Source organism: Drosophila rhopaloa, unplaced genomic scaffold, assembly GCF_018152115.1.
Source record: "Drosophila rhopaloa isolate 14029-0021.01 unplaced genomic scaffold, ASM1815211v1 contig_3, whole genome shotgun sequence".
Taxonomy (NCBI): domain Eukaryota; kingdom Metazoa; phylum Arthropoda; class Insecta; order Diptera; family Drosophilidae; genus Drosophila; species Drosophila rhopaloa.
The window spans coordinates 23,235,576-23,250,421 of record NW_025335123.1 but is presented as its reverse complement, the minus strand read 5'-3'; the positions used below and the strand labels follow the sequence as shown (position 1 = coordinate 23,250,421).

At 38.4% G+C, this 14,846-nt stretch overlaps 2 protein-coding genes across 2 annotated transcripts; one reads left to right on the top strand and one right to left on the bottom strand.

The window, feature by feature from the left end:
* Positions 1-12,754: 12,754 nt before the first annotated feature.
* On the bottom strand, positions 12,755-13,229 carry LOC108049660 (transcription initiation factor IIA subunit 2). Its single transcript, XM_017130910.1, has 2 exons — positions 13,068-13,229; positions 12,755-12,997 (listed from the first exon to the last, which is right to left on the bottom strand). Exons 1-2 carry the CDS (start codon positions 13,137-13,139, stop codon positions 12,755-12,757), a joined length of 315 nt encoding a protein of 104 aa, XP_016986399.1. The 5' UTR covers positions 13,140-13,229.
* Positions 13,230-13,953: 724 nt separating this feature from the next.
* On the top strand, positions 13,954-14,448 carry LOC108049709. Its single transcript, XM_017130995.1, has one exon. It carries the CDS (start codon positions 14,038-14,040, stop codon positions 14,404-14,406), a length of 369 nt encoding a protein of 122 aa, XP_016986484.1. The 5' UTR covers positions 13,954-14,037; the 3' UTR covers positions 14,407-14,448.
* The last annotated feature ends 398 nt before the right edge of the window (positions 14,449-14,846 follow it).

Sequence of the window (14,846 nt, the reverse complement as noted above, 5' to 3'; positions counted from 1 at the left end):
TTTACAAGTGTTGTTTGCTGTTCCTCTACTGCTTTTGTTGCTGTTGTTATCGCCCCACTGCTTGCCTGTACTGCACTCCGAGAAAAAAAAAACCTTTACCTGAAAGCGCACAATCCAATTTGTGGAAATAAGTGATCTCGGGAGGATAATATGCCAAAGTACCTATCTTTCAATTCAAAACTTAACTTGCATTGATTGATTTCTTTTGTTAGGGCTGGGATGACACATTAAAATTATTCTTTCCTTGCTTGCGCTCATGTTAACTCGCATGAGGGAAAACTTGTTCCATAATCCTTGAAATATTTATTTTAGCAAAATAAAAAGAATTTTTTTTTTTTTGGAAAACTACAACGAATTTTTGCAACAACCCCTGATATGTCTTTCACATTATATGCTGCATTGACGTGATCTAAGTGTGTATATGTTACATTTTGGTCGCTTAGGCTTGAGCTCACTTAATAGTTACAATTATTAGCAGACACTTTAGCTACATTTTCATTTTGTTGCCGAACTCATAAAAAATAGCAGGCTAGTAAAAACTACAAAGTTACTACCGGAAAAATTACGTTTTTCGAGTGTGTTGTTGGTGCTGCCGTTGCAACATTGCCAGAACTGCACACGCAGCAACACCGCCCACCGCCCATATCCACACACTCCCCCTCCCCCCTTCCCCCCTACATTATCCCATGCCCGGGCCTCCCCGCAAGATATATGTTGACAGCTTGTGAAAATATGAGCAGCGTTTTGCTGCTGCCAGCCAAATGTGTTGAAAAATTGAAAAATATTTCGCCATCGATGCGCTAAAATATGGTTCCCCTCACCGCCCAGCGCGCCCCCCCTTTCCCCGCCCTCGAATCGAAAGCAAATCGCTGGCAAAATGCAAAGAGGTTGGTGGCAAACTAGGGGGCGGGAGTGGTGAAATAGCGTTTTCTATGTCGAAAAGTTTTTGGATCCGTGCCAAAGACGGTGGAGACAAGCGGAAGAGGGGGGAGGGACCAAGAAAATGGGTAGAATGTCCTGCCCGTACTTTCTACACTGGAAAAAACAAAATGGATCTTTGTAAAATTAAAACTAACGATTTCGCAAACTCTTCTATACAATTTTACAAAATTATAAATGAATGAATAATGAAAAAGGAAATACAAAATTGTGTACCAGTCAGCACATAATAGTGTGCTTAAATTTATACTCCTATGATTTTTGCTTTTTTCCAAGAGTCTTAATTTTTAGCTATATTATTTATAAATTATAATTGCAATATATTTTTTTCGGTTTACCCCCTGCCGTTTGCCAGTCTCCTCTTTCTGTTTATGTCTTCTTGCGGCGTTTACTTTTGTCGGAAGTTTTTGTTATTTTTACAGAGGCTCCGAAAGAGGGGAGTTTGGGGGCACAGCGACCCAACGCGGCTTTTACTTTGATTAACTGACGAGCGGCAGGCAATTGGCACAATTGAAGGGGCAGCCCGGAAAAGCGGGAAAGTGGAAAGGGCAGAAGTGTGGGAGGTCCAGTCATTGTTGTTGATTTAGGATAAAGCCCGCCAGCAGCAAAAGGTTAACAAAAATTTATCTTTTCATGGTCACACCGAAAGAAAATATCGAATATAAGATAATGCCCAAAATTCACCCAACGCTAGTGTCAATTCTAGTATCAATCTGATACTAAACACGTAGACGTCATACAATACAAAATTTCAACAAAAGTACAATTCGCTACTAAATATTATAAAATTGACAAGCATCTTATTAAAGATTTTGAAATTTTATACTGATGTCCCTTTTTTTCAGTGCCAGGGGGTGGGCAAAGCAAAGCAAAGCAAAAAAAAGATGAGCAGCTGAAAATTTGACTCATTTGGTGGCCTTTTAAGAAGTGTGGAGGGGTGTGAAGAGCTACTGATTGTTCTCAATTTCCCTTTTCATTGAGTCCAAAGAGTGGAAAATTTTAGCAGGCGAAGCAAGGGGATCCCTAAAACTTAAAGCTTGAAATGTATCCAAGTACTTGCACTGCAAAAAATCAAATGAAAATAAATCGCAAAGTATAATTGTGATTAAGATTATTATAGTATGATATTTCTAAACACGAGCTTACAAATTTGTATCTTAAGATCCAGAAATTTGTGCGGAATAAAATATTACGCATACGACCCGTTCAACGTCTATATTAAATTATAAAAGTATAATTGTGATTAAGATTATTATAGTATGATATTTCTAAGATCTAAGATCAATAAAATGTAAAGCAAAACACGAGCTTGCAAATTTGTATCTTCAGATCCAGAAATTTGTGTGGAATAAAATATTACGCATACGACCCGTTTAACGTCTTTATTAAATTCCTCCCAAAATCATAAACGTATTATACTTACGGAATTTAATTCAGTATACGTTGTATTATATATATTTTAAAAGGCAAAGAAACTAATTATATAAAATTATTAAAATCTAGAAAAAAAAGAATATTGTAGTCTGCGTTCTGTGTCAGCCACGCATAAACAATCATTTAGAGAAAAGAAAGAGGCTCAAAAGCCAGCAACTTGTTAACTTTGCTTTTTATTTTGACAACTCCCCACCACTTTCCTCCTTGCCCCTTCAAATTTATCTCAGAATCTGGTAGCAGCTGTTGCGGCCCATAAGCAAATGTTTCGCACTCTTACTCAAGGACGAGTGCTCGTGCTCTTGGTTGCCACATTTCCTTTATTTATGGTTTGGGGTAAAGAGGCGCTATTTTCATAAAAGTGGGTGGTGGGTGTTGTGTGTGATTAAAGCCGGAACGCGCAATACCCGAAAAATCACCCAGGCAAAACCACCCCATCTCAACACCCTCCAGTTTGCTTCCAATTCAATTGAATTGAATCGAATGTAATGCATTCACTACCAACACACAGATACTCGCAAATATGCATCAGTATATGTGTTTATGCTAGTGGGGAAATATTTTTTTTGGCCATTACAGTGGATATTACTTACGAGAATTATAAAATATTTGGCACACTTCTAAAATGTTATTATTTGGGAGTTTTTATTTATTTAAAATCCATTAAATAATGAACAAATCCCTTTGAAATATTCTTAAAATAAGCACAAATGATTATTTGTTTGGAAACTTTAATATCCTTGAACACCATATGGCATAGTAATATATCTATTCTCAAAACACTATTAATACTGTTACATAATTTATTTAAGAACTTTTGTATGCAAGCATTGTTATAGTTCTTTATTAAAATTCGGCAACACATTGCACAAAACGTTGCGCAACAGTTTGTAATAAAAATTTTTTAGGCACTAATCAATTAATTTGGATCATCATTATAAGCCCACTCTCTTTTGTTGTTTTGTGCACGGTGCAACAATAATAATGGTTGCAACAACCACGATAACAACATCGATAACACCAAAAACTACGATAACAACAACGAATAAACAGCAAATAGCAAACTTCAATAATCTATTTTATATTAAAGTTTATTATTTTTCACGCACACCCAGCGAGAAAAATTCCATCGAATTTGTTTACACTTTGTGGAGAGCAGGGAAAACAAAGCGAAATGGAAATTCATTTAAATTTGGCTACCGGAAAAGAGGGCAGCACCTGCTCTACACGCCAGAACCCCCCCTCCCAAGGACACCGCCTCTTTTCAGCACCCACATTTTACCGCCATGAGTTTCGTTTATAAATATTTAAGTGCTGCAAGCTAACTTTTGGTCCACGAGGAAGGTGGGCGGCAGAAAACAGCTTAAGCTAAGTAAAACGCCCGTTTTGAGCCGGGCCAACAAGCCAGCCACGCCCCCTGAATACCACCACCGCCCCATGCAGAGAAAAAAAGTATTAGGATTTAGAATCAACAATGGATGTTTCCCCAACGATCATACACAACATTTCAACAATCAGCATATTTCATGGCACACTTTCAGAAACCTACATTTAAAAAAAACATTTTCAAAGCAATAAAGAAAAAATATTTTTAATTTATGGAAAATATAATGTGAGCTCTTGATATTTAAAAAGTTATATTTATTTGTTTTTTAAAAATTTGTATTTCCTCGAAGTTTGATTTTAATCCCTAACACCCTAACAGATGTTCAAAGAAATTCAGTGACTTTGGGACCTTCATAATTAGCCTTGGACCAATGTCCTGTGTCCAATCGCCCTATGAGTGACATACTTTGGCCAATTTTTTTCCCCTGTGTAGGCATTCTGGGCATGTGTTAATGAAAAGTTTCATGGGAGTTTCAGTCGGGTCTCAGTTTACAATTTGAGGCAACAAGCATAAGCCATGTGCCCCATGGTCTGTGTCCTAGTGGAACTGGGATTGGGACTGGGACTGGGACTGGGGCTCATTATCAATGGCATTTATGACTTTGCTGGCATGGCAACTCGCCCTTTATATGGCCCATCGTGTGGATCTGTTGGGTTCCTTGCAGCCATGTCCTATTCCCATTCCCAGGGCATTCATCTTTCATACGGCCATCGGGCTCATCAGAAGATGACAAATTGAATTTGAGGCAAATGCCAAGTCGCATGCTCCTCAAAATGCTCTGAGTTTGATTTCGTTGCGTTCGGTTTAATAAGCACGGTATGGAAAGGAAAAACAGTGTATGTTGTGCGTATCAAGCTAAATTTAAATTCCCTGGGAACGTTTTTTTATATTTATTAAAAGCTATTTAGATATAGTGCTGCCTCTAAACCAAAGACTTTTATCTTTATTGGCTTTAATGTGTCTGTATCAACTAACAAATCAATATTTCCTTGCTTTTCACAGATCCTGCTCACTTAACATCGAGCTCCATCTTCAAAAAGTCTATGTTAAAGACAATAGCATTAAAATAAGCATTTTAAAGCCAATCTCAAAAACTACTCCTTGTTCTTTATATTCCCCTCTTGTTTCTCGTACCTCCATTGTCGTGTTGTTTTGGCCGAATCAAATGGAATTATTTACGACTTACGACTTAAGCACCAGCAAATGCCAGGTATCCTGGATTCGTCTCCGGACTACGACGCTCGTCGGAACTTTTAAAAGCTGCAGGTTTTGTCACACTAATTGCAACAGTTTTGGCCAAATAATTTTTTTTTTTTTGCCCATTTTCTTCAGCTTTCCCCTGCTTTTGAAGATGTCTGCTCGCATTTCTCTGGTCTGGTGTCATGTGCACAAATTGCTGCTTATTAATGTCAGAAATTTCTAATTGCAATTTCTGCATATAAATTGCTTCAACTTACCCAGACAAACCAGAGCCACAGCAGCAGCAGCTAAAATATTTGGACTAATTTCCACAATAAATTTTGATTATCTGGGCGGGTTAGCCGGGGAATCGTGGTATAATGAATTTATCTGACGCAGACGTCAAACTGACTCAAAACTGCTGCTGGAAATGGAAACAAACATAGGCAAGACATACGGTCCTAAACAAAAAAGAGATTCTAATGCAGACTTGAGGCCACACGAATCGGGTTTTGTAAAGTCAGCTTTACCTTTGTGCAACACTTATCTCATAACTTTGCTAAGTATAGTCGGATTATAGAATTTAGTCTTAGATATAAACTGACTATAACAGGCATTATCCAAACATTTAAACAAAACTTCACCAACAAAAATATTTAATTGCAAAACTTAAGGCAGAGATATACTTTAGGACTTGGAGAACTGCTAAATATGTTAGTCCCTTGTCAACTACACATTCTTAATCCTTGATTTGTTTTCATTGCAAGCTGATCTGATTTTGGAGGAAACACGGGTGACTTAAAGCTGGCATAATCATTTGCCTTCCCCCAAAAAATCGGAACAAACAAATTTCCTTTGCATAATCAAGCTGAGGGAAAAGGAAATTTGCATATTTGCACACAGGCAGACAAAAAGACGGCTGGATATGTATTCCAGTCAGAGCAATCCATCCAATATTTGTTTCGCTTATTGCTCCTTCAGCTCACTCTTGCTCGCTTTCTGATTTATTACAGTTTCCCCATTGAGAGACAATTAAATTGGCCGCTCTCCGCTTTAAGTAGACTTCAAGGACCACCTCACAGTCGGTTTTAAAATATGTTGGAAAAATATAAAATCCGTAACAAGAGCAAAAACAAGAGACAGGCAAACACAAAACAAAAACGTTCTTACACAAACACGTAACCAGAACCCAATTTTGTGGCCAATGAAAGGACTGTGAAAGGAAGTGGAGGTGGTCAGGGGATCAATGGGGGATACAGACCTAGATACAATCCACTCCACACAGGATATGCGTTACCATGCACAGAGAAAAATATTCGCAGGTGGATCAGTAACTTACATTGTTATCTATTTCAGATCTAAAAGTATGTGAAATCACAAAGAAAAACCGGAAGAAGTAAATAACTGATGTCTAGAGCATCTGTCTATGGATTTCTAGGATATATCAAATTAATATATATACAAATTAATATATTTTTGAAACAAAATACTAAAGACATTTTGTCTTTCTCTGTATGGAAAACAGAAATTGAGCATTTTGCATAATAATGATAAATTTTACATGAGCATCGAGCTGAAATAGTTTTTCCAAACGATCTCTAAGCTCCTTTTTTTTTGTTTTTTCTTGCCCAAAGGTCACGTGTGGTCGGTAATCTTATCAGAACGTCCCGCTCCGAATCTCCTTAACTAGCAATTGGATATTATGTGAGATTTGCGACACCAAAACGGCAGGGAGATAAACTGCAAAATGAAATGCCAAACGACGAAAGGATAGACAACAACAACAACAACAACTGGGTGGCAGGACACCCGAGCCGCATTCGAATGCAGGACACGCTCCACAGGACCCCAATGGAGCAATTTTTCGCCACACATCCGCGGGTCGGGGGTCATAGATGGACGAGGGAAAAGGCAAGGGTTAAAAGTCAAGCTAAAGGAAAAAAGTTGATTTAGTTTCATTTGCCATCGACACACTCGCATTGCAATGGAGTGTTTATGGGTGGTTTAATTATAGGTGCGGGGGCCAACCCGAATTAAATTAGCCCCACGACGTGGAGTAGGGTTAAAGTTAGTGCGAAACAATAAATTGATTAGCTGCACAAGGATACATAATATTTTTTAGGGAAAAAGCTTAAAAGCCCCCATGGCATATATTTTTTTTAATGTGGGTTTATGTGTAAAACTATGTTTAAAACGACTAAAAGTAACTAAATCTGGTTAAAAGTCCTACGGGGACATTTAATAACAAGTTGTAAGCTTGACACTTTCGAAACCAACCTAAATATTTTTTATTTAAAGGAAATTTCTCTAATTCTTAGATTTTTTTTTTCCTTTTTAAGACTTTACTTTTACTTCTTAATCTGAAGAAATTATGTTCTGAAAACAAGTACCGTCAAGATGGTACTTAAATATTTTTATTGGTTTCTTAATTTTTAGTTTAAGGCAACAATTAAAAAATTCCTAGCCTTTAGAAAATTCTTGAAACTAAAAACTTTTGGATTTACATAAACACATTTTTGTGGCGTGTATATCTTATTAAGAGGTGATTTTATTTTAAGTGTATTCTCATTTCGTGTAGTGTTTTTAATATATTGTCTCTAGAATTTTGATAGATTTTTTTGAGATTCTTGATATTAATGGGCCCACTGTCCCAAAATTTGTACTCGACACTTGTGGAACGAGTGGGTGGTAGATGGGTTGTGGGAGGGGCTGAAAGGGGGGCGAAGAAAATGAGGGGATGAGGTGAAAATGTGTTTGATTTCGTGCGCTCTGCAATTGCAGTTTACCTTTTGATACATATTTTGTGCATTGGTTTAGGTCCCGCTCTTTTTGCCACACTTTTCAATACAACCCCCCCACCCATTGCCCCCCTCCCACCACACCCCTGTTTCTTCCTCCATTCCCGTTGCTCTTTATTGCTGCTTACATATATTTAACAATTTTGTCTGCCCGTGTCTGTTTGTGTATGTTCTGAATGCTGTTGGTATTCCTCCGTTGTATCCTTTCGCCCTTCTACAAACCTCGCCAATGTTTGTTCACTTTTTTTTCGGGGGGCTCTGGCCGTTCTGCTTTTTGGCTTTGTTTTCTGTTCTGTTTTCTCTGTTTGCTGTCAGTAGGTAAAAATTCCAATAAATAATTGAAATGGCTGTTTGCTATAGCCCCTGCCATTGTAGCACCCCTCAAACGCACGTCCATGTTCATTCGCCTTTTGTCCGCTTGATGTTTTTATATATCTTTTGTGACGCGTCTCGAAAGGTTCGGAGATACGCGCATGGCATTTTTATTACCCGTGGTCTCCCCCCCAAAAAAAAAGTCTTCACTCAAAAATGCACAGCAAAAATTATGCAAAAATTGCAATTCCCAGTTTTTGTGTCGCTATTAATAAATTGTTAAAGTTTTTATTAAACCACTAGCTTAATATAAATCCGCCAAAAATGTAATGGTCAACCACTTTTCAACATCAATACCTTTGTTACGTACTTTTAAGGGCTACCACCTGAATTTTTTCTATCGCCTGTTTTTGCATTCACAGACTGAGTCAGATATAGATGGCAAAGTAGGTGGGGAAGTACTACGTGATTTATCTGCTGGTAGAGAAAGCAAGCCGAACCGAAAACGACAATATTTTTGATAGTCATGACCCCAAAAATGCTGGTGGAGTGGGTAAAAAAATGAAAAGCCATAAAATTGGGATAGTTTACCCCACCCGAAAAGGAGTGCGTTTTTAGTGCATAAGTTTGCCGCAATGATAAGTCGAAATGAAGCGAACGCATCTTCTGGAAAGGGGTCTTAAAAAGGGGGTTCGTGGGGTTTTTGGGTTGGGCAGCCGGCGAACGGAAAGCCAACTCGCTGATTTATGATGGCAAAGCAAAAGTTTTGCCCCGAGTCTTGCAGTTTAGCGCCTGGCAAGTGATAAACTGCAATGACTTTAAAGTTGCGTCGCCGCGGGCTGCGATTCGCTTATTAGATTGTATTTGATGACCGTTGGAACCACTTAACCACCCTCTTCCTTAAAAGTTTGCGGAAAAGGGGGATAAGTCGTTTTACAAAAGATCAATTGTGGATAAAGGCATTTGGGAAAATGGGTCTGCAGAAGGTGAGAGGAAGGGTGTCAACTAAGAAATGATTTGGTAAAAGCAGAAGGTTTTCAGTTTTTGATTAAATGATGTTAAAGCAATAGAATTCGTTAAGGATAACCTGAAATACAACAATATATAAGTGCTCTTAACAGTGAAAAAGATCCCCTAGCAAGTTCCGAATGGTGACCCTCCCAAATGGTGACCCAAAGCGTAAATATTTTACAAACCATTAAGTTTCGTCAAGCTCAACACTGATTCGCCAACCACAAAGTAAACAGTTAAAGTGCTTGGCACTTTGCAGCTGCTAAGATCGTCTTGAAAGGTGACCTCAAACGGTGACCCCGAGCCAGAGCCAACTTTGCTAACTAGGAAATCTCATTAATTTAGTCATCTTACTGCTTTTGTGGTACAAATGAAGCGGCACGGCACAAAGTTCACGTTCCTGCGGTGCCAACAAAATGCCCCTTCTCGACCCACCCGGTCACTCAACTACACTTCAAAAATCAAACTTAGCGGTTCCGTTGCATTGCTCTTTGTAAAAGTCATCGGTCGTGGAATTTCATCAAATTCCATTGCTTTAATTATGGTTTATTTTTCGCCGAAAGTGTACCTGACCAAAAAATGCTCTTGTCAAAAATGTGGCTAATTTGATTTGTGCTAAATCAGTCAATTGCCATGTCAACTATTTATTGGTAGCTTAACTCATAATTAGGGCACAAATTATGCGCAATTACTGTGTGTATACAGCCATGGATGTCAGTTTGTCCAGTTTCGCAACCATTTCCATTCTTTGGCCAATAAAAAATAGTTGAGTCTTTACTAGTTTGGTTTTAAATAACATCCGAAAAAAAAACTACTGATTTTTCCCATCAGACACTTTTTATTTAAGACTGGTAGAAAAATACATTAGTCACAAAAGCGTACTTTTTTAGCTTACATATTTTAATTTCAAATAAATGGTTTTTAGAAAAATTTCAACAAGAAATGTTATTGTAGTAACCCACTTAAACATAGTATTACTTTCCTTTTCATGGGGTTTTTGCCTAGTTTTACTTGGCATCGGACCTTATTCCAGTAGTTATATTTATTTATTTTATAGTTATTTTCTCCCTCTGCAATTCCGTTTCCCGGGGGCTCTTTCAACGGCATTCCGGCGACAGATGGACTTGGAAGGAATGGTTGAGTGGGCGAGGGACTGCGTCTAGGCCTTGGGCTCATGGACTCATGGACGCATGGAGTCCTGGACTCTTGGGCTCCTTCAGGTTCAATGTCCGCCCACTTTTGTGGTATGCGGGATACGTGACAGGTGGAAAACCTCTGCGGGCACGCCGTTCCACTTGAGTGCACTTTTCGGTGGCCCGTTTATAGAGGCCGCTGTCAAATTAATTGGCTTTTCCGGCTTCGACTGGGACTTAGTTATACTTCTGGTTCTTTTTAGTCTATCTCGTCTATCGTCTCGCCTGTGGTCGACTTCTGGGACTTTCTGGCTGAAAATTCATTTCCTCGCGAGTTGCGGTCTTCGATTTGGCCGGATGCCGGCAAAATTTTCCAGCCAGTCGACCGAATTGAGGACCTTGTCAGGTCCAGCAGAAGTGGGCCAGCAGAGCGCCTTTTGATCGCAGGCAGGACCCTCGCAAGGACTATCCATCCATGTCCAAGTCTTGAGTGCTGCCAAGTCCTTGAGTTGTTTTTAGACTGCCTTCAGCTGCGTTTTGATTGCCCCTTTTTTGAAGAAGCGAAAGCAAGGGGAAACAATGCTTACCGGCATCACCAACTAAGCTAAACTTTTTTTTGAGTATAACTGCGTTGTACTCATTGCGATTGAGTTATTAAGATCCAAAATGAGTTTCACTCATCGGGCAAGTCTCACTCACTTTAAGTCTGAGTGCTTCTAAAAAATTTCCCCTCATTCTTAGGACAAAAGGGGGGGAAATAAAGGGAAATAATGGTAAGTTCTGGCTGACCACTTAGAGAACTTTGCTTAACGCCGTATTGCTAAAATATTATGCTGTACTAATACTACGGTTTACAAATTAGCAAACTGGCAAATGATTTGATATAGACTGGTTGAACTACAACTGCATATTTTGTTTTCGATTTTAGTGTGTGATATTTCCGATATAACGCTTTGAAAAATATTAAAACGAATGAGTGGGTATTAAATTTCTTTTATTAAGATTTTAGATCACTTTCTTATACATTTTAAGTAAAATACAAGTTTGTGTATTTTTAAAGTAGAGTTATCTCTATACATTAAATTAGTTGACAATCATGTAGACTATAGAATTTATTTTTGTGACCCTAAAGGATGTTAAGTTAAGTTGCAGTTGTGTAGAAATTCAAAGTTTTTCAAACCAAAAAAGTTTAATTCAAGAAATTTATAGCAATTTATAGTTAAACGGGTTTTAGATCAATACGTACTATCTTGGCAAATTACCATTGTTTGATTATTGTTAGGTCATATTTCCCATAAACTGAATTTAAATCTCTTATATTTATAGTAAAGTTACTTCTACGGTATAATCGTGTAAGGATATTTTGCCCGAAAAGCCTATTATTTACCATTATTAAATTTATGTTCTAGTCCTTATTCCCTCATCTTTTTGGAAAAGCTGGCGTGTTCTAAATGTTATGGATAAAATACCAAAAATATTCGGTGCCATTAAATAAATGCAAGTCTTTTTTATTTACAGTCAAAAAGTGACCAAATGAGCAGCTTTATATATTAAAGGATCCTAAATATAACCCGTTATTCTCAAAAATGAAAAAGAAGATAAGCAACGTTTTTTTTTCTATTGGCGGTTTTTTTAATAAACTAAAAATAACAGTTTAGTTTGAATGTATTTGTAATTTTATTTTTAACAAATTTTATAACAAACAAAATTTTTAACTGGACTGAAATATCCTTAGAAATAGCTTTCAGAGCTTTCTCACAGTCAGATGAGCTTTTTAAAAATTATCCTTTTATTGAACCAAATTGGTTGTAAGCCTTGAAAAAGTATTTACTAAAGCTTTTACTCTTTAACCAGGCTCTTTTTAGCTTGTGAATTTAAATTAAAGCTGTAATATGCTTTGTGTATATGGGATAAAGTCAACTTTTCTTTCAGGAGTTAATTGCTGCGTTAAATGGTTGCTGACCTTTTGACCTGACCTCTAATCTAATCTCACACCGCAAGCAATTATGCATCCGCCAATTTTCGATGATTGAGCCCCGCATTGTATGCTTTGTGGCTTCGCTCACTGCCCCAATTAAGTGCCATTGGGGAAAATCCTCCCCTTTAAACACTAAAGCGCTAACGACCTTGAGTGGAATGAACTTCCGGCTTGAAGAGGTCTCGGTCTCGTCCCTGTCTGAAAATCTTCAAATCTCAGCCAGATCCCGAGAGCGATGATAATATTTTCCTGCCGCCAGACCTTCATTATTGTTCCAAGTGCACGGAAACGGATGTGGAAGCAATACGCCCACACAGAGAAAGTCAGGTGGCATTGAATTTAAGCTGGCAAGCTGGCAGGCTGGCCAGAATTCGTCAAGATCTCGTATCTCATTAACTGGGTCATGGAGCACCACATTTATGGCCTCGTCTTCGCCTCCGCCGCCCAAAAGGCCAAAACTTCGGGATATTAAGTGTGAAGGCGGTCTGCGGCGTGAAAACTTTTTCAATTATGTGTAACCGCTTTCGCCAAATAATGCCAAAGAAATAAAAGACTTTCTTTTCGGGTGGGCAACTTGTAAAACCCTTTAATCAGTTAGTCCTATGCAGGCCACAACTTTGACCGAATCCACTTTTAGGACCATCGGACCTTCGCGAAACTCCACATCCTTTAGGATCAAGGTCCACACATTGTCACAGTGTCTGTAGTTCATCAATTTGTCGGCCCTGAAGTTAACCTTGGCCGTAACTCGCTTGCTCAGAGCTTCATTAATAGACTCGTCGTATTTGATCAAAACCGTGTCGGCCAAATCAGGGTTTATATGGCCGCACTGAAATATATATAAGTTAACTCTCTCAGTAATGATTATCCTGCTTAAATATACAGATAAAATCACTTACCATTATTAACTCATTCAAAGTCTCCCGAAGCATAATCCCCAACGTTGTTGCCCGATAGTGTTTGTAGCTCATGATGAAATTAAAGCCTTTGGCGAATAAATAAATCAGAAGTTGTCTTGCAAAAAGTACGCAGGCGCAGCAGCTTTTCCAAAAAGAATGAGATTTTTGCTAGTCATTCTCCTTTTGACATTAAAAAAGGCCCCTACAAACCAGACATCTTGTTAAAATTTGCTGTTAGTAAGTCTGTAAACCTAACAGGTTATATCGATAGCCATATACTTACTTTTCATTATTTTGTTTAGCAAGACCAAAAAATTTAAAAAATTAAAAAAACTCTGAAACCCTTTAAAGACTTAAAAGAAATGGCGTTTTGTTTTTGACTCAGGAAAAACATTAAAATTACCCCAATTAGAACGCATGGAACTTTAAATTGATCTCGTTTAATTGTTCTGCATTTTCCGGAACATTAAATGAAAATCCTCTCAGTCTCTGAATTTACTTTAATGTTTTTTTTTCGGGAAACTCTGTACCAAGAGTGAAGTTGAATTGTGAGGAAATATTCAGAAGACGTCTGCAAAGGGTCTCTCAACACTTTCGAGCTGCCACTCAGGGGTCGCATAACGACGTGGACACTGAGCACATAATGCGGGGTCACAAATCACGTGCCAGGGATTGAGTGGTGCACAGGAAAAAATGTATATGGTATTATGAACAGTTTAAAAATGAGGTTTTATAGAATACACTATCAAAATAATATGATTGAGGTAAAAGCTAAATAGGAACAATCGGAAAACAAAATTCAAAAAAATTAGAACTTTGTGGTTTTAATCATCAATATTATTCGAGAATTGTGATCCAAGCAGGCAACCCTAACTCTATCCGGACATTGAAACGTTTAGCACTTTGACAAACGCTGTTTCCCCAGTAATCTAGTGCAAAGGAAAAGCCCGAAAAATACAAAAGCTTGAGCATGGAGGGACAGATCCTTGGCGACGGCTCCAAGATGGGATTCGTGGCCCGTTTGGACCGCCTTCTCCGCCGCTGGCTACCGGGATACAGTTTCATTCGCAACAAGCGCCGTTCGCCATCGGAAACCTCGATGGCCGGGGGATCCTCCTTTGGTAGCCACAACATTCAGGTGGGACGTGGACGCAGGGGCATGAGGAATGACAAACAGGAAGTCTATCTGGACACGGGCATCGCCAAGTCGGAGTTCTGCGTTCAACTGGAGACCCTTTTGCGCAACAAACTAATAAAGAAGCAGCAGGAATTGGCCTTGGAACAGCAGGAGTGGGTCCGCGACAAGGAGGGGGAGCTCAGCGATCCCCTCCAGCAATGAATGGCGTTCTTCAGTTTATTGTTTATTTATATATTTTTCATACTGTCAATCAATCAAGGCGCCGTATTAAAATTAATTTGAAATAATGACGAGAGATCTCCCTGGAAGCTAAAATGGCATCGGAGACACTTTTCCTTTTCCACTTGCTTTTTAACTGATTAAGTAGCCCGTTTGCACCGCCCCTCAAGGCCATTGTTATCTACTGCTAATCAGTCAACCAGAATTTAATTGCTTATAATTGCCAAGTGGAGAGAGGCGATGGTAAATGTCGACGTTAAATTACCTTGCCATTGTTCTATTGTACATTCACAGTGCGTTTAATTTATCTTTACCACTTTACCCAAGTTTTATTGAAGGTATATAATACTGCGTAGTTAACGCTTAAAATTTATTTTAAAATTAGTTTTTAATAGTAGTTTTTAGACTAAGAAACTCATCAA

Bases quoted from the DNA above. Each gene is read 5' to 3' on its own strand.
- LOC108049660 (XM_017130910.1), bottom strand. From the start codon at position 13,139: ATGAGCTACAAACACTATCGGGCAACAACGTTGGGGATTATGCTTCGG. The intron at 12,998-13,067 runs GTAAGTGATTTT...TATATATTTCAG, and splicing joins CTTTGAATGAGTTAATAATG to TGCGGCCATATAAACCCTGA.
- LOC108049709 (XM_017130995.1), top strand. From the start codon at position 14,038: ATGGAGGGACAGATCCTTGGCGACGGCTCCAAGATGGGATTCGTGGCC.